Source organism: Crocodylus siamensis, unplaced genomic scaffold (genome assembly GCF_052110815.1).
Source record: "Crocodylus siamensis isolate JL-2025a unplaced genomic scaffold, ASM5211081v1 HiC_scaffold_146, whole genome shotgun sequence".
Classification (NCBI taxonomy): Eukaryota; Metazoa; Chordata; order Crocodylia; family Crocodylidae; genus Crocodylus; species Crocodylus siamensis.
In genome coordinates, this window is record NW_028324556.1 from 39,449 (window position 1) to 57,820 (window position 18,372).

Genomic DNA, 18,372 nt, shown 5'->3' on the forward strand with positions numbered 1-18,372 from the left:
GGCCCACAAGCGTCCCGGGGGCAGGCGTCTCGCCACACGCGAATGTCCGCGTGAGACTTCCCTGAGACACGGGACCCAGCGCTGTCCTGGTCCTGGGCACCGGGTCCCAGGGACACCTGACCTGACTCAGTGGCAACGCGTAGGGGCCGGAGAGCGCCGGTGCAGACCCTGGTCGGCCGCGCTCGCTGCTTAAGTGATGGGCAGGGGGCAGGCGGGAGTGACGGTGTCCCCCCGGCAAGCGGTGAGCGATCCCTGCAGCTGCGTCCAGAAGTGGCTGCAGCGATCGGCCGCGGAGGAACGCCCTCCTGGCAGCGATTTTGGCAGCAGGGGGGACCCCTACGCGCTGTGCTGCGAGACTGGTCGCAGGGGGGCACGTGTCCCCCCGACTAAGGCAGCACCAGTTCCCCATGACCTGACTTGATGACATTTCCACCCGCTTCCCAGTCTCGTGGGGCCTTGGGGTTCAGTGGGACCTGACCTTGCAGTTTATACTCACCAAAACGCCCCTTACCTCACAGTTTGAGAAAGGCCTGGCCAAGTGGCTGGTCCCTGTTCCTACTCCTTTTTCTACTTGCTTTTAAAGCCAGGCAAAAGGATCACCAAGCCGTGCCCAGCCTAGGTGGCCCCCACATAAAGCCTGTTTCCTTTTCCAGGTCTGTTGGAAAAAAGACAGGACAGACAAGTCTGCCCCAGGCGAGGAGAACACCTTAAGCTACAGGGGTCACAGCTCCAAATGATGGAGTTTTTTGTAAAAAATCCTCCTCTTCTTTCCTCCACATTTTCACAACCTCAGCCTCGCCCCTGAGCATGTAGCCTATGTCTATCATCTTGACCCACAGACGTGTTGCTCACATGAGATCCTGCCTCACTGACCTCACTTCAGTATTCATTTCCCTCTTGGAATCAGGGTCAGGGTGCTTAAGTATCTGATGCAAGCTTGTGAGACTTCATGGCACTTCTTGTTTCTCGTAGCGATTGCCTGACAGCCGCTGGAGAAGGACAACAGACCCAGTGCAGAGGAGGATTTTTCCTAGACATCACTCAGCTGAGGGTGAGCAGGTAAGGCTCGGGGAACTGGACAAACCACCCTGAGGCTCACATCCTTGTGGAGGTGGCGAGGGTCTCTTCTGATTTCAGGCCCGGGTCCGGCAGGTCAGAAAGAGGTAAAGACTAATTGTGCATCCACAGAAGGCCAGCCTTCAGAGAAACCGTTCCTTCCCGCTCCATATGTAGCAGATAGGAGCTGGGCACGGTCCAGAGGCAACACTCTGAATAGGACAGGATAAGAAATGTTTCTGTTTTAACCTGTGTGTGTTTCGCATCTCTGATTCAGACCGCTTTTTCCTGAACTGTGAACCTAAAGCCACCAAATGGTTCGTGACCCAGGGTCTCCTTCAGAGCCAGGATAGATAAGGCATGGTGCACAGCCCGTGTGGACAGGAACACTGGTTGTCATTAGAGTAAATGTAGCGCCAGAGATATGGATAATGCAGAGCAGGGGAATAGGTCCTTTCCTGGGTAGTGACAGGCATAAAGACACCCCATAGGTAGAAGAGAGGCGGAGAGCAGCAGAGAGGACGCGAACGTCTACCCCGAAGGAGCAGGCGTTCAATTTGGTTTGGAGTGAAGGGCCACAGGGGCATGTCGGGGAGCGACAGGTCTCCTGTGAGTGGGGAAGCACCCAGGGAAAAGGGCAGGAGGAAGGAGAAGTGCAAATTCTAGGAGGGCAAGGGGCTGTCTAAAGGGCTATGGTCCAGCCACCCTAGGGATGTGACCCTGTAGTCCCTTTTCGCCTAGCGGACCTCACACCCAGCGGCTACAGCTCCTAGGAAGCAGCGGAGGCGCCGGAGAAGAGCGTCGGGACCCCGCAGTGCCTGAGCCTCAAGCGGATCGCAGCACACCCGGACGGTCTCTGAGCATCTGCCCAGCAGCGCTCCATCCCCCAGGGCAAGTGAGTGGCCTTCAGCGCGCCCCTGCCGCCTTCACATATTTGCAAATTTGGCTGGAGAATCAAAGCCTCCATGTAGCGACGCAGCCCCTGGGGCTCCCCACGGCCACCTGCAGGGTGTTCGGAAAGATCCCCAAGGGCGGACTCCCAACCCCTCCCCAGGCAGGAACTGCTCCCCAGGCGGAGTGGCGCTGGGAGCCTAAACCTGTGGTGCTGCTGAGCACCCACAGCTCTCATGCACCGGGCTCCACATGTCACTGGTTTGGCGCTCCTGTATCCCAGGCAGAGAGCACGTCCGAGGGGAGGCCTGGACTCCCGGGTTTCAGTCCATCCCAGTCAGGAGCAGGGAGTGGGCTGCAGCAGGGGGAGGGAGCTGCTTGTCCAAACCAACTGAAGGTCTTTGCCCCTGACCACGCAGCTCTCAAAGCCTGAGAGCCCTGGGACCAAAGCTGCTGGGATGGGGAGGGAAAAGCTGAGCGAGCTGCCTGTGTCCTGCACAAGGGAGACTGGCCCAGGTGGCCGGGGAGGGCAGACAGGGGGTTAGGGAGAAGAAGCTTTGATGCCTGGCTCACGACTGCTGCTGCGCCCTGCCAGGATGGACAGGCTGAGGCGGATGCTGAAGCACAGGACGACCAAGGTGTCCCCGGGGGAGGAGGACAGCAGCAGGAGGCCTGGGCCAGAGGAGGAGAGCACCCACTCCACTGGTGCAGTGGAGACGATCAAGACCAGGTGGTGGACATGCCTGCTGTGCTGGAGGAGGACCCCCGCAGCTCCGGGAAGAAAGAGGGAGGAAGGAGAGGAGCCCTCTCGGAAAGTGGGGAGGTGGCCCCCGCTCCGGCTGGACAGGCAGGACCCAGCACAGACAGAGCACCAACCAGGACTGCCATGCAGCTCCCCTCCCAGGGCACCCAGCCACCACGACCTGTGCCCTGAACCCAGGCCCGAGGAGGCGGCCCCCTGCACCATCATGGAGGGGGACGCGGCTTCCCTGGGGCAGGAGGTCAGCAAGCCCTGCCCGAGCCCCAGCCTCAGCTCCAGCTCCTCCCGGGGAGACCTCGACAGCTCCGTGGAGTCTGGGGGCAACTCGCCCTATGGCACCACCATGAAAGGTGAGGAGACAGCCTGGGTGCCAAAAACCTGGGGACAGTGGGCTCGCTCAGCCCAGTCTGTCCATCCCTGGCGGCATGCAGTTGAATCTTAGCCAGGACAAAGGGCCTGAGCCATACATCTCCAGTGATCCCAGGGTCACGGGCACCGTTCCCTGCAGCAGGGCACCGTGAGGCTTGACTTAGGCGCAACCATGGTCGGTGCAGGGGCCGGCACCTGCCGAGGAAGTAGGGACAATCTGGTCCCCTTCAGTCATGGGGGCACGAGGTTGAAAATGCAGAGGAGGAGCACGGGGAGGTGGTGTGTGAGACGTGCTCTGGCACAGGGCTCTAGGCTCCAGAAGGAAGATGAAAGCATCTCTGAGCCCCCTGCGCCCCTTCACACCCGCCAAGCTGCAGCAGGAGTCACCCTCTCCCCTTTTCCTCCCTTGTGAAGTGATTCCCTACCGGCCAGGCGAGGAGGCGGAGGAAGAGCAGGAGGGTGAAGACCTGATGCTGCTGGAGGAAGAAGCCCTCAGAGACATCATACTGCACCTCCAGGGCCAAGGAAAGGTAGGGAAGTCCCCTAAGGGAACTGGCACCCGGCCCACCCTTGACTCCCATCACGGCTGCTGCCTCTGCTTCTCACTCTGCTTCCCCAGCACGAGACCAGTGCAAGGAAAGCGGGGCATCCAAGGGGTCTTCGTCCCACATTTGATTAGGGGAGGACGGGAAGGTCCCTGGCCAACACGCTGTCTTTCCTCCTATCCCGTGCTGGGGGGATGCAGGACAAGGAGAACGGAGAGCGCTTCCTTCTCGCCATCCCCACACTCTGCAGAGCCACCAAGCAGAGGGGAGAGGACACCCTGGAGCCGGAGATCTGCAAAGTGGTCCTGCTACAGAAGATCATGGTGAGCTTGGCCAAGCACTGGGCACCGTGGGGAGTGGAGAGAGAAGGGATAGGGGCTCCCAAGGCCAGGAAGGCAGGGAGCGCCCAGGGGAGGGCAGGCATGCCTGGGCGGTGATGTGGGAGAGCAGGGAAGGGAGCTGCTGGGCTAAAGCCATACAGGCCAGTGGGCGAATCCTGCATCTGGGTGGGATCAGGGCGTGAGCGGTTGGGTGCAGGGGTTTGTGTGAGAGGGAGCTGGAAGGGGAGGGCTGGCCATGTTGGGTGTGTGGGTGCGAGGGAAATGTGGGAGGGGTCCTGCCATAGCGAGCAGGATCCAGCTGCCTGTGCCTGGAGCGCTGGGGGGTCTCCCCTGCAGGACGGGCCTGTGGCCTGTGGGGCCCTAATCTCACATGGGCCTTTGGGGCTCCCAGGGCCTGATGGAGACAGAGACACAGGATGAAGAGCCAAACAGGATCCTGTGCAACAGCATAGCTGCCATCTGCAGCCTCAGGTACTGGCGTCCCTGCCCAACACTTCCAGCCCTGATATTGGCTCTGGCCTTGCTCCGAGTTACTCGCTCACCCCACCCACATCACAGGCCATTTTGCAATAGAGCAGGGGCATCACTATCTGCTGGCTGGGGAGGCATTTCCCTCCAGGGGTGGCGGGACGTCCTTGAGGACAGGATAGCTGTGGGGCTCTTGCAGGAGGGCAGCAGGGTCACGGGGCAGTGGGAGAGGGGGCTCTATTGCAGCCCTTGTACGGGTGGGCTGGGAGACGTCAGCCGGTTCGTAACCACCTGTCAGCTCCTGCTTCCACTCTTGCCAACTGGTGCCGACTCCACCACCCCTGTCCAGCCCAGGGCAGTGCCCCCACCAGCCCCACAGAGCCCAGGCTCACACAGGCGCCTCTCTCCTGACAGCGAGCTGAAGCCAGCCCTGGAGCCAGCCATGGAGTCGTGCCTGCTGCAGACCACCCTGAAGATCTGCCTGACGTCCGCAACACCAAACAGCCTTTATGTCAGGGTCAGTCCTCCTCCCCCTACACAGTCCTGCTGCCATTGCCTGGCAGGTGCAGCCCCAGGCCGCATGGTACTCAGCCTTGGCTATCCTTCCCCTGCAGACCAAAGAGCAGAAGCACATGGAGGACCTGGAGGCCATGCTGAGGAGCCTGATGGCCACCAAACCCAGCTTGGGCAGGCTGCAGTTCCTTTGGGAGGTGAGCACGGCGCGGAGGAGCTGGGCTCCGGGGAGGGACGGCCTCAGTGCCCTGTGAGCTGCCCAAGCTTGTCCTCGGGGATGCATCCCTGCCCTGTCAGGAGACAGACAGCTTTGTCCCGAGGGATCAGCATTGTCTGCACCAGGCCTGGAGAGCCCTTTTCAGACCCTTGGACCGTGCGGCAGATCCTCCAACCTGCAGGATAGCCCTGAGGCAGAGCAAGGGCATGGGCTTGTGGGCACTGCAGGGGCAGTGGCCATTGACCTGGTTTCTCCCACAGCACCTGACATCCTGGCTGCAGTCTCCCAATGCCATAGCCAGGGCAAAGGCCATGAGGAGCAGCAGCGCCCTTCTCCGCTTTGCTGCTTCTCTCCTCCCGCGGTTTGAGGTAGGGGGTTCCTGGGCGCAGGGGTGCCTCCTGGGACTTTTGAGGCTGCCATGTGCTCGCCCTGCTCCGGGCAGTGTCACATTTGGTGCTGGTCGTCCTGGAGCAGCAGGGCAGGCAGACCTCCAGGGAACCAGCTCGAGTCCCTCGGCTCCAGGCTGTGAGGGGAACAGAGGGCTTGAATGCTCTGGCACTACCTGTTCTGGCCTGACCTATCCTGCGGCATGGGGCAGCAGGAGGAGATGGACAGAGACACCCAGGCTGGGGAAGAGTGTGTGTGATGCAAGGTACGATGCAGACGCATTCCCTTCCCCTCTCCCCCTTGTTAGGACTCGCCTGACATGCCCCAGATGGGTGACACCGCGGCCCAGCTGTGTCTGTCCCTCAGCCACCCAGCAGCAGACATCAGCTGCCAGGCCAGGGAGGGCATCTACCTGCTCGCCCAAATCTTGCTGCACCACAAGGGTAAGGAAGCCCAGCCAGGGTGCAAGACCCCTATGGAAACAATCCTTCTGTCCACACACTGATCCCAGCTCGGGGACAAGAAGCTTCCCCTGCCAATGGTTGCCCACACCCAGATTAGTGTGCAAATGGACACCAGCCCTTTTACTCCAGAGCCCAGCTGGGTCGCAGGCTAGGAAAATCACCATGTTCAGGGTCTGCCCTCAAAAGTGGGGAAAGGAAAAAAGTGCTGGGAGAGACATGGAGGGAAAGAGTCCCCGCTGGGCAGGGGCAGGGGCAGGGGCAGGGGCACATACCACAAGAAAGAGGCTGGGAATTTGCCAGGGAAGTACCTTGGAGCAGCGCTTGTCTGGAAGGGGTGCGTGCATTTCTGCTGTTTGACCCTGTCTAAACCAGGCAGCCAGTCCCAGCGCCCCCACAACATAAAGGACACAGGATACCTAGGGAGCTTGGATGAGCACTTACGACTCAGGACGACGAAACCCTGCCAGGGCCCTGAGCACGCTGTGCCATGCGGCAGCGCTGGCTCCACTGGGCAGACACCAAGCACTGAGGCCACAATGCCGGCTCTGAGTAAGATCTTTCTGTCTGTCCTAGGGCAAGACACACAGGAGGCAGAGGGGCTTCTCCACGTAAGCCGGGAACAGCACAGCCAGGTCCAGAGCTACATGGACCTGGCTCAAGTCGGGGAGGTAAGGATGCTCTGCCCAGCCCTGGCAAAGCTGTGTGTCCTTGCACTGGCTGTGTCCAGGGCTGTGGAGAAAGGCCTGCTGCTTCTCTGCAGCTCCCACGGTTTCCTACTACTGCCCTGGTGAGGAGCTAGCTTGGTCACGGAGCCCGGCTCTGGGATTTGCAAACACTTTCTGTCCCCTTGGTTTCAGGTGCTTCAAAAGATCTTATCAGAGGGGCAAAGGAGATGTTTCGTGCAGAGGGCTCTTGCAGGGGTCCTGGACATCAACATGTGTGTCAGCCGTGCTGCGCTGATCCTCCTCTACGCCATGCTGGGGGAAGCCGGCCAGCTGATCGGGGACAAGGTAAGCAGAGGGTTGGGATCAGGGAGTGGGTGCAGGGGCATAGGGCCCCTCACTTCTTGGCCACTTCATCCCACGGACACTTAACTCAATCCCATAAGTGTGAAAGCAAACGGGAACCCTGGCAAGTGCCTTTGAGAAAGGAGTTAGTTTGGCTGTATGCTCAGGATGGCACCAGCGTGTCCCTTGCACAAATACGGCTCCTTCAGCTGCGTGTCTCTAGCCAGGACCTATGACCACATGTACAACTCCATCAGGAGAAGCTGCCACTGCCTAGGTTGAGGGCCTTTGTGGCCCCAGGTCACCACAAGTGGCCCCGGGCTATGGAGTCATAGAAGAGTAAGCCCCCCAGGCACTCGTCTAGGTCAACCCCTGCTCCAAGAAGGATCCTCCCTGTCTCAAGCAGCCTGAGAGAGTCTGTCTTAGACGTTGTGCTTGATCCAGCTCTTAGAGACGGGGAGGAGCTGCTGTTTCCTGGTGCTGTGACACTGCTGTGGCTGCCACCTCCCAGAGGGTAATGAGTCTCTCCCTGGTTCTTGTCCCTTCACAGGAGGAAGAAATCCCTGCCAGGGTCATGAGGAAGCTGCTGGTCATGAAGGGCTTCAAACAGCTGCCCAGAGAGCTGCAAGGCCACAGCTTGCTGGCAAGCTCCTCCAGGACCCCCTCCCCTCTGCAGCAGCCCAACGTCCCTTCTGCAGGTACCGTTCCCTCCTCTGCCCCTGCAGATCAGAGACCTGTGAAAAGACAGACGGAGCCTCAGGGCACCGACACAGACCTTCGCCCTTTGGTGTGTGGGGAGTTGTCCCCTCTGTCCCCAAGGACACCTGGCCTGGTATCAGCTCTCCACTGGGCCCCATTCCCTTCTCCTCCTGCCATTGCCAGGACCCATTTCCTCCCCCCCGCCCTACACGCCAGGCAGTGAGTGTTCATCTCCCCATGGAGGAATTGGCCATAAAACAGGTCTCCCACATCCTATGACTGCTGAAACCATTTAGGCATTTAACTAGGCCTCAAGCACAGGGCAGCCATACAGCCCATCACCTTTAAGTCTTCTGTTTAGAAGACTTAAATTCACCAACACGCATCTCTGATCACCCTTTGCTTTTTCTCATCTCTGATGGTGACAGCTTCAACCACCAGCGAGGCTGACAGCACCTCCCTGAGCAAAGGCACCATCCAGAGCCCCCCAGGCAGCAAGACGCCCACAGAGGGAACCTCCATCCCGGAACCAGCCACCACGCTAGGGTCATCGACTCCTTCTGATTGCCCCTCTGCTTGGGGGCTGGAGGGCAGTGTGCTGTTGAAAGGTGGAGGCAATCATCCAAGAAGCAGTCACCCTTAGCTAAACATGGGGTGTGCACTGGGCCCCATTACAAGAACTGATCTCCTCTTGAAAACCATGTGCAGAGCAGAAGGGAGGCTGTAGCTTCTGCAGGTGAGAGCTCTGAGGGTGGGAAGGGGGCAATCTTTGTGAATCGGTCTCCGTGACAGGGGGACTAGGGTGTACCTGTTCCACTAAGAGGAAAAGCTGCCTGAGAAGCAGCTTCCAGGTGAGGGGCAGGGGAGGCGCTCTCTGGTGGTGTTTCTGCGCTGGCCGCCTGGCCCAGAGCTGACCGTCAGGACTCTAAAGCCTGCCCCGTGAGCCTGTATGGGGCCCCACCCCCACCCAGGACCAGACCTCAGTGCTGCACATGCCAGACCAAGCCCACTGCCCAGCCCTGGCCCAAGCCAGAATCAGGTCCCGACCGACAATGTCCATGCACCAACTGCAGAGAAGGACCTGGGCATTACCATAACCTGAATATGAGTGCAATGTGCTCTCGTTGCCAAAAATGCCACTACCAAACCAGTGTGCATTGACAGGAGTGTCCCTTGCAACTCAAAGGAAGTCATTTTTCTGCTCTATGTGGCCCTGGGGAGGCCTCACGTGGACTAGTGTCCAGCGCCGCACCCCTGTAACAGGGGCCTTACCTCTGTTATGCAGGGTGGAAGCGGCAGGGAGGCAAACTGCAGAGCTGTAAGCCTGCTCCTTAGAAAGGAGCCCTTCCTGTGCCCAGTCAGGGAAGGGGGCCTGGCTACAGGAAGGTGTGGGGCCAAGCAGGGAATTGAAACAGAGCGTGTGAGCTGAGGAGTCAGATCTGAGCCCGGCCAGGCTCAAGGATCGAGCTGTGCAGGGACTGCAGGACAGAGTGCCCCACCCAATGCGTTTGGTTGTTTCTTTTGTTAGCCGTGACCCATGGGAGCCTACCTAAGATGCCTAGAGGCTGTAGCTTCTGCAGGCGAGAGCTGGCCTGAGGTGTGGGAAGGGGGCAATCCCTTGTGAATCGGTCTCTGTGAGCCAGGGGACTAGGGTGCACCTGTTCCATTAAGAAGAAAAGCTGCCTGAGAAGCAGCTTCCAGGTGAGGGGCGGGGGAGGCGCTCTCTGGTGGAGCTGGAGGGTTGGTGGATCACAGCATCAAACACGTGTCAGCAACACAGCCCGACTGTACAAGAGGCTCTGTAGTGTACTCACTGCCGGTTATGTCTCACTGAGAGCGTTTGAAGTTCTGGCTTCCACCTTTCAGACAGAAAATCGGGGAAGGTGTAAAGGCTCCAGAAGGGGGAGACAAAAGAGCGAGAAAGGGGTTGGAAAGTAAGCCCTGCGAGGAAAAGTTGAGAGAACGAGACATATTTAGCTTGGACAAGAGTGCTGCTCACAGACTCAACACACAAAGATGGCGCATTACTTCAAAGTCCACGTGCCCCTGCGCCAAGCCCAGCACATGCCCAGAAGAGATGGCACATTAGTCGGACCCAGATCGCCCAACGTCTGGACCGATCCCGTGCTTCAGCAGTGCTGTTTTGGCACCTTGAATTCATTCCCGATTGAATCAGAATCAGCTTTAGATAGAAGTGCCAAAAAGCCACACTGAAGCCTGGGAGCCACACAGACACTGGGGAGCCAGGTCAAACTAACGCTCTGCCTCTTCCAGTAAAGCACGTTTTCTTTTTCTTTCATGCCTGCCAGCAGCCAAGGTGATTAATGGCTCATAAGACAGTCTTCAAATACCTGAAAGGCTGCCATAAAGAGGGGAACACCCATTCTGCCTTGGCTCAGAGGGCAAGACACAGAGCAAAAGTGTGTGAACCCTGAGACTGCAGCAGGCAGCCTGCATCCACCCCCAGCCTTGGAGACACAGTCTTTGGGGACATGTACCCCGCCATACCCCACCCTGGGGAATGCACACACCAACAGGGCACTGCCCGGGGCTCCACCTACTCCATGTACGACACATGCATGTGGCCCCCGTGCATCCTGCTCCTGGCAGCCCTTTGCAGGCTGGAACGCTGCCAGCCGACAAAAAGAGAGTTAACCCACCATTTCCCACGGGGAGGGCAGCAGCAGCAGCAGCAGCAACTTGGGGATCCCATTCCAGGACTGTCCCACCTAATTAGGGAGGGGTGGGAAGCCTAGCCCAGCTCCACTGGACAGATACCCCAAGCCCTCTGCCCCACACCCATGGCTGGGGGTGGAACCCGTGTGGGCTGGGTGACTAGGATAAGGCTGCTGCCAGGGGGGAACTGCAGTCAGGAGCAGGAAGGCAGGTGGGACCAGGGGCTGTGATTATGGGGCAGTGACCGCATTGGACTGGGGCCGAGCTGCTGCCCACCCTGCAACCAGCACCCAGTTCACAGGCAAGGATGGGAGGAGGGGATTGTGGCCCTTCCCCAGGCCCTGGGCCCATGCTCTCACAACCCATGACCCTGACCCCAGCCCCAGCCCCTCCTGCCCTCCCACTCCCAGATGCACATCCCCACCCACCTGCTCAGCCAGGTGCCCTGCTAACTCTGGGGGGACTGCCTTCAGCCCCAACACGCCCTAGGAGGCAAAGGAGCAACTGCCCTAGGGGAGAGAGAGAAAGGCAGGGGAGAAGGGCAAAGTGCATACAGCTCCGGCAGGCTTCCTGCAAGTGGGCAAAATACAAGGCACCTGGTGTCCCTCTGCTTCCTCCAGTTCGTTACAACAAGAGGGAGGAAGGAATGACTGACAAGCACAACAGGAGCAAGGGCTAGGAGAGAACGCAGGAGGCTGGAACAAGCGAGACGAGGCCAAGAGGGAGAGGGAACGAGCCGCTTCCTTTCCAGCAGTAGGATGGGGAAGTCAGCTGGGAAAGTGAGACAGTGCAGGAACAGGACTTGCCGAGGACGGTCCACCTGGAAGCCAATCGGAAGAGCCGTTTTTCAAATGCAGCATTTATTCTAGTAGAGGGGATGCTTCCACCTGGTACAAGACTGCTTCAAGAGGACTCCTTCCCTCCCTGCAACAACTTGATGGAAGCACTCGGTCTCTCCCGAGCATGTTCACCCAGTGAGCAACACTAAGCCAGCAGACCCAGTCACAATGCCGGCAAGCTACTTGGAGCAGAAGAAACCTTGAATCAGGAGGCAACTAACAGGTCAATTGGTACAGCAGGATTAGAGCCATCCAGGGAAGGGCAGCCCTTCCTGGGCTTCCCAGGTGAATACCCAGCTCAGGGGGGAGGACAAAAGACTTGGCCATCAGAAGGACGGTGATGAGACTAGCCCACCTTCACAGCCCAAATCAAATCCCTTGGAGAGGGACAGGGCCCCTTTACTAGCTGTGGCCCAAAAGCTCATTGCTTCAGGGCTCCACCTTCCCTTCCCCTGCAGGCTCCTCCACCTGCTCTGCAGAGCCTCCAGCAGGAGCAAATGGCCCCACGATCCAGGCGAGGGGGATGTCCTTCATCACACACTCCAGCAGCTTGTCCAGGCACTCCTGGGCCTTGGCCAGCTTCTCCCGGCTCTGGCTCAGGAGCTCCTCAGGCAGCTCCTGGAAGGACGGGGCACTGGAGAAGGCAGCCTGAAGCTCCCCCAGGTGCCGGCAGCCCCGCTGGACCTGCTCCTGCACACTGCTTGGCAGCCCCTGGATACTGGCCGTCAGGCTCTGCCAGGCATCGTGCTCATGCTGGAGGAGGGTCTGGGCAGTGGACAGAGCCTGGGAGCCCATCTCCTGCAGGGAGAGACAAGGAAGTGGGGAGTGAAAGGAGGCTCCCCAAGGGCAAGACTTGCTCCAGGGCATAGCCAGGCTGCTCCAGAGGAGGGGCACAGTCCTACCTCCGGCCGTGGGGTGCTGTCCCCCTCATGGCTTCCTGGCTGGCCCTGGCGCCACTCCAGCCACAGCTGCTGCAGCTTCTCCTGGCTGTCATGCACCGTCTGATCCCCAGCCTGCTTGGCAGAGCCAATCTAGGGCACACAAGATCACATTACAAGGCAGCACAGTGCCAACACCCCCAGCATCCTCCTCCACTTAGGCAATCACAGATGCCTTCTGGAGCCCGTGGTACAGGAGCAGAGATACCACCCAGCCCCACAGGAAGCAGGCCCTGGAGACTTAGGTTCTCAGGCAAGCTGAAGGCTAGGGAAGGAGGGAGCACTTGATCCCATGCCCAGATGGGGGTGTGGTGTAGGGAGGGGACACCTGCACCATCAGGTTCCTTTTGGACACAAACCCTGCACACTCAGCCCCTGCTGGCACTCTTCTCCAGGTGCACACCCAGGCAGGCCAGCTCCTGTAATGCCCTGACCCCCAGGAGGAAGAAGGGGTGCTGCAGGAAGGGAGGCCCTACCAGGTCCACAGCTTGCTGCAGTTGGACCAGGGCCTCCAGGGTGCTCTGCCTGGCACGCCTCATCTTGCCCAGGGAGTGCTGGTAGGCTCGCTGCTGCAGGCCGCCCGAGAGGGAGCCCAGGCACACGTAATAGCTCTGCTGCTGCTTCTGCTGCTCCAGCCCAGCCACCTCTGCCCCTTGCACAGCGGCAGCAAGGGCAGCTGGAAGAAAGCAGGGGAAACCACCCCATCAGTGGGGACCAGGCAGGACCTGCAGACTCGGGCATCAGCCCAGGCAGGGGGAGTCAGGGCCCCTGAGGAAGCTTGTGGGGACAGTGAACCCAGGGGAAAGCAAGTATGGCACAGCTGCCTTGCACTAGCGGGAGCAGGGCTCAGCTAGGGGTTAAGGGTCGTCTCCAAAGCCTGGCACAGCCTCCCTGCCCCCAGATGTTGGGGACCCCTCCACCCCAGTGAAACCATCTGACTCCAACCAAGCCCTATGAAGGGCCTTGCATAGTGTCATCCTGCCTGTGGGACCCTCAGAGGGCTTGGCTAGCAGCCTCTGAACCACAAGTGCCTCCGGGCTCTGCTCACCACGTCATGACTGGAGCTGGGGCACCCTGGACCAGGACACCCCTGCCCAGTGGTTGTGGCCACTTCGTGCTGCACTAACCCAACTGTACTGCTCCAAAGAGCAGTAAAGCAGTGGTTGCCTCTTCCTGCGCAGCTTCTTGGCTATGCAGCACAGCTTCCAGAGGTCACTCTCTCGGAGCCAAGGAGAACAGGCTGGAATCCATCCAGCCCCTCGCTCGACTCCAGTCCCCCCATTAGTGCCAGGAGCAGCCAAAAAGAGATGCCCCAGGACTGGGGAAGGCTCTTCCAAACTATGAAGTTCAGTAGCTTGAGTAGGTGTGTAACATGTAATAAAAAGACAGCAGAATTTATTAGTGCTCCAAATCCTTCTGAGATTTGCTGTGGATTCACATAAGGGCTTCACTTTAAAGAAGCTGTTCGGGTTTGGTTTAGCACATCCTTCTGCCCATTGAACTAGTCATTGCTATGCAGCTCCCTGGCCTGAGACAGGCAGGGACCCCAGGAAGGGGGAGCACATGAGGTGCTCCAGCAGGCTGCAGAGAGGCTGCTCCTGCCAGGGGAAACACCATGGATCTGGGTCCATGTACGCAGTTTTCCTTAAGCGTTTCTGGGGATAACTGTTCCTCTGGCATGGTTTAGTACCCGCTGAGGTGTTGGAGTTTAAAGCCCACTGTATGGAAATGGGAGGCTCCACTCTCACTTGCTTCTGAGGCTATATGACTGACGGCAGGCAAAATTTCAGGTCATCTGAACCCCAAGTCTCCAGGAGGATGAGTGGTTGAATGATCACCTGTCTAGGAGAACTGCCAAAAGACTTTGGAAATATCTGAAGCCCTTGGTAGGGCCTCAAATAAAATGTGCCTCAAAGACTGCTAAAGTGGTATGGCTTTTTGCAACACCTAGGCAGCGTTGCAGTCGCTCTTCTCATGCTAAAGGCTTCTTGCCATTTTTGTTGGGATCTTTCTGCTCTGTAAAGACATGGACCGCATCTACATCCTTAAGGCGGATACCTCCTGGCTGCGTCTCTGCAAGTGCGCCCAGATCACAGCGCGCTGAGCCAAGTCACAGCAGCCCTAGCTGGCAGGGGAGCCAGGGGGTCACCTGGGCTCAGCGTGCTGCAGAGGGGTTGTCTGGGGCACGAGGGTGCTTCGGCGCGGGGCTCGCTGCCAGACAGCCCCAGCATGGAAGAAGCACCCTCGTGCCCCTGCCAACTCGACAGGTCAATTTGTATGCTGCTGTGCACAAAAAAAGGCTCTGCAGCATTATATTTACAAGTCCTACCTTACTGCAGACTTTATTAGTTGTGTGCTCTCTAATAGATGTGTGCACATTCTGTGCAGCTCATTAGGCAAGTGCACAGTAAACATGTCGTGTAGATGTGTCTGATGCCCCCAAAATCCTCCCATATGGGGAGCAGGGCCAGTGTTGAGTTGTGATGACCTCCTGATGGCAGCTGGGAAGAGCCTCTGTCCGCTTCTCTCAGGCTACTCGCATCCAGCCGCTTCCAAGGCACATAATGGAGCTGGTTTATTGAGCTGCTGCAAAAGGTGAATCCATAGGCATTGCAGAGGGGTGCAGAGACCAATAACAAAGAACAGATAACTATAAGCTTCAGGCCAGTCCTTGCCTGGGCGCACGGGAAGATGTTGAGGCTCCCTGCGGATCCCTTGGTCAGGCTCAGCATGTGCCGAGAGCTCTGGGATCTCAACAATTTAGGATATTTTAGGGCAGTAAGACGTGGACTCACCTGGCAGGATGGTGAGAAGAGAGAGCAGCTTCTCCCAGGACTGCACTGTGCTGGTCTGCAGGGGTGGTACGTGCCCCAACCCTTAGACACCCTCTCCCGACCCCATCCTTGTGGGACCAGAGGGTGACAGCAGTTATCAGGTGTTTGTGGCTTTGAATTTGCCTCTCTTGATAAGGCAAGTGGGGATCATAGAATCATAGAAGTTGGGTGGGAAGGGACCTTGTAGATCTTCAAGCCCGACCCCCCGCCTGGGCACGAGAAAAACTGGGCTCAAATGACTCCAGCCAGGTAGGCATCTAGCCTCTTCTTAAAGACCCCCAGGGTAGGAGCCAGCACCACTTCCCTTGGAAGTTGGTTCCAGATTCTAGCCGCCCTGACTGTGAAGTAGTTCTTGCGGATGTCTAATCTAAACCTACTCTCCGACAACTTGTGGCTGTTATTCCTTGTTATGCCCGGGGGCGCTAGGGGAAACAAGGTCTCTCCCAAACCGTTCTGATCCCCCCTAATGGGTTTATAGACGGCCACCAGGTCCCCTCCCCATCTTCTCTTGTGAAGGCTGAACAGGTTCAGGCCCCACAGTCTCTCATTGTAGGGTCTGCCCTGTTGTCCCCAGATCATGCGGGTGGCCCTCCTCTGGACCCTCTCAATGTTTTCCACATCCCTCCTGAAGTGGGGCGCACAGAACTGGATGCAGTACTCCAGCTGCGGCCTGACCAGTGTCGCGTAGAGGGCGAGGATCACCTCCTTGGCCCTGCTAGAGATGCACCTGTGGATGCACGACAAGGTCCGGTTCTCCCTTCCAATCGTGATCTCGCATTGTCGGCCCATGTTCATCTTGGAGTCAATAATGATAAGGCAATGGCAGTTGCGCAGATTGGAGATAAAGGCAGTGGGGATAAGGCACTAGCACTGGCAGAAATTGAGGAAAAAGGCAGTGTGAACGAGGCAATAGCAGTGGCAGAGATTGGGGGAAAAGGCAGTAGGGATGAGGCAATAGCAGTGGCAGGACTTTGGGAAAATGTAATGGGGATAAGGCAATAGCAGTGGCAGAGATCGGGGAAAAAAGCAGTGGATATGAAGCATTAGCTGTGGCAGAGATCGGGGGAAAAGGCAGTGGGGATGAGGCAATAGCAAAGAAACGGGTTTGCAGGCCGACAGGAGCTCAGGACGGCTGGAGACGCAGGAGCATGGGACAGGGGCTGGAGGTGGTGGTGAGCCAGAAGCAGGAGAGGGGGAAATGAGGCAGAAGTTAGAGGGTGAGGAGCAGGGATTGGAGCGGGGCCAGAACTGTAATAAAGCAAAACCCAACTCAGGGTCCACATACCAGCTTTCTTAAGTGAACGCTGTACCGTACCGCTTGGTTCCCACACACACTCCCACGAGCCCTCCCACACACTCACACAACGGCAGCAGGAGAAAGAGACTCGGTGGAAGAGCTGGCGTCCAGGTAGGGAAGAGAAACAGAGTCCAAGTCCTTGGCTGAAGAGAGGGTGGGGGCGATAGCTACCTATCCAGGCGCGGTGGGGGTCCTCCATGGCCAGTCGGGGTCTTTGCCCAGCAGGCGTTGTCCAGAGGGGTCCCCGGCAGGGCCTCTGGGCTGATGGGCAGCGTGATGTGGAGCAGGTCTGCTGCAGGTGAAGAAGGCGTCCCAAGGAGTCAGTCTTCACTGGCAAGCTTAGAGGTGAAAGGCTTGCAACGACCAAAGGTCACGAAAGCCAAGGGCGACTAACTCAGTGCGGCCGTGGGCCGGCGGGTTTCAAGGCGCGGAACAGCTTGGCGCACTCGGAAACCGGCAAGCTTACAAGCAAAATATTGCACTTGGTTGTAGCCTGTCCTAAAGTGATAGGCTTCATGTGGGGAAGCTGTGTGGTTTGGTGACCAGCTGTGTGGTTTAGGCCAGGAAGGGTGGAAGTCCAGGCTCAGTGACAGGCTTAGTGTGGAGCAGTTTGTGTGGGCTTGTGACCACCAAGCTTAGAAAAAGAAGCTCGGCACGGGGCAAAACCAGCAAGCTCAGGGCAGGTTGAATTGGGAAGTTGTCAGGAGAGAGAGAGGTGAGTGGCTTGAGGCCAACAGCCTGGAAAAGAGTAGAAGTGGATGTGGTTTATAACTCAGAGGTTTTAGGGAGTATCGGGACCAGACGTCGGTAGAGAAGCGAACCCTGTGGAAACAATGGGGCCAAGAAAAAGGTACCCGTCCCTGGAGTCTGAGTGCCTTCCAGGGACATGACAGCTTAAAGCAGGCTTATACGGCATTTACTGTTGTGGTTACTGCCATCAAACCAAAAGTAACTAAGAAGTAAAGGAAAACAGAAGCCGTTTTAATTTTCTGGAAGGCTGCAAAGTACTATACACATTTAGCTCAGAATCAAAGGGAGCTGAAATATATATATATTTAGAAAAAGAAGGTATTGAAGAAAAAAGGTTGATACATATAAAGTACAGTTCTCTGGTATAGCTGCAGAAGAAGTACAGATTGCTACAGTCTTATGAGGCACAGAGACAGTAAATCTGCCAAGAAAAGGAAACCACTATGCTGTGGGCAAGTTGATTAATTCATGTAAAAAAAGGTATGAATCCAAAAGATTTTGCAGCATTTCCCCATAATGTATAGAGTAGATTAGTGACACTCAGGGTTAAAACTAAACCTGTTTTTCCCCAGAAAAGTTCCCTTTAGAAAAAGACAGAGAACAATGAAAACAGTAAGGCAGCTACTATACGAAAAGAAATCTAAAAATGTGTTTAAAATGAAAAGGGCAGTAAAAAAACCCAATAATTTAAATGCAAGATGGGGCAAGAGAAGAGTAAAAATGAAACTAGAGAAAAAAAGAAAACAATCTGCTCTAAATTGTAACCGAATTTCAGAATAACTGAGATCCTGCTGTAGTTAAGTATAATGCCTTCTCTTGCTGGTTCGATAGCAAGTCAGTAGCACAGAAGACTAAGTCTGTCCTAAAAACAATGTAAATGTCTAGAACAAAAATGAAGCCTAAAAACATGGGCCACATTACAGAAATCATTAAGCTATTTATGTAAACCAGAGAGTGTAAACAGTGTTATGTGCTTGCTCTGTGCCTGTCGTGTAAGGCAGAGACTGTCAAAAGTATGAAGGTGTGCGGTCTTATCGGTAACGGGATAAAATAGATCTAAAACCAGCGTGGGTATAGCCTAAATTTTCTTTAAAAAAAAGTGTTAGGAGCTATTAAAGGTTTTGCTGCTATTGAGTAATTAATCAATTTTATCCTAATTCAGTATGTTAGTGTGTGTCTGTGTGTGTCTGTGTATGTGTGTGTATACACAGACACACACACACACAGAGGAGAAAAGATTGACATCATATATCTCCACTTCAGAAAAGCTTTCCATCTGGTATCCCACGATGGTCTTATAGGAAAACTGGCCAATTGCAGC

General features: G+C 56.9%; 2 protein-coding genes across 2 annotated transcripts; one reads left to right on the forward strand and one right to left on the reverse strand.

The window, feature by feature from the left end:
* The first annotated feature begins 2,507 nt into the window (after positions 1-2,507).
* Positions 2,508-8,360, forward strand: LOC149851831 (uncharacterized). Its single transcript, XM_090030310.1, has 12 exons — positions 2,508-3,057; positions 3,491-3,606; positions 3,822-3,944; positions 4,354-4,433; positions 4,845-4,947; positions 5,045-5,140; positions 5,421-5,528; positions 5,855-5,990; positions 6,585-6,679; positions 6,869-7,021; positions 7,569-7,716; positions 8,146-8,360. The coding sequence occupies exons 1-12, from the start codon at positions 2,508-2,510 to the stop codon at positions 8,358-8,360; spliced, it is 1,923 nt and encodes a 640-aa protein (XP_089886436.1).
* A 3,301-nt stretch (positions 8,361-11,661) lies between these two features.
* LOC149851832 (perilipin-3-like) lies at positions 11,662-16,500 on the reverse strand. The gene is made up of 4 exons (XM_090030311.1): positions 16,473-16,500; positions 12,647-12,846; positions 12,135-12,263; positions 11,662-12,030 (listed from the first exon to the last, which is right to left on the reverse strand). The coding sequence occupies exons 1-4, from the start codon at positions 16,498-16,500 to the stop codon at positions 11,662-11,664; spliced, it is 726 nt and encodes a 241-aa protein (XP_089886437.1).
* Positions 16,501-18,372: the final 1,872 nt, after the last annotated feature.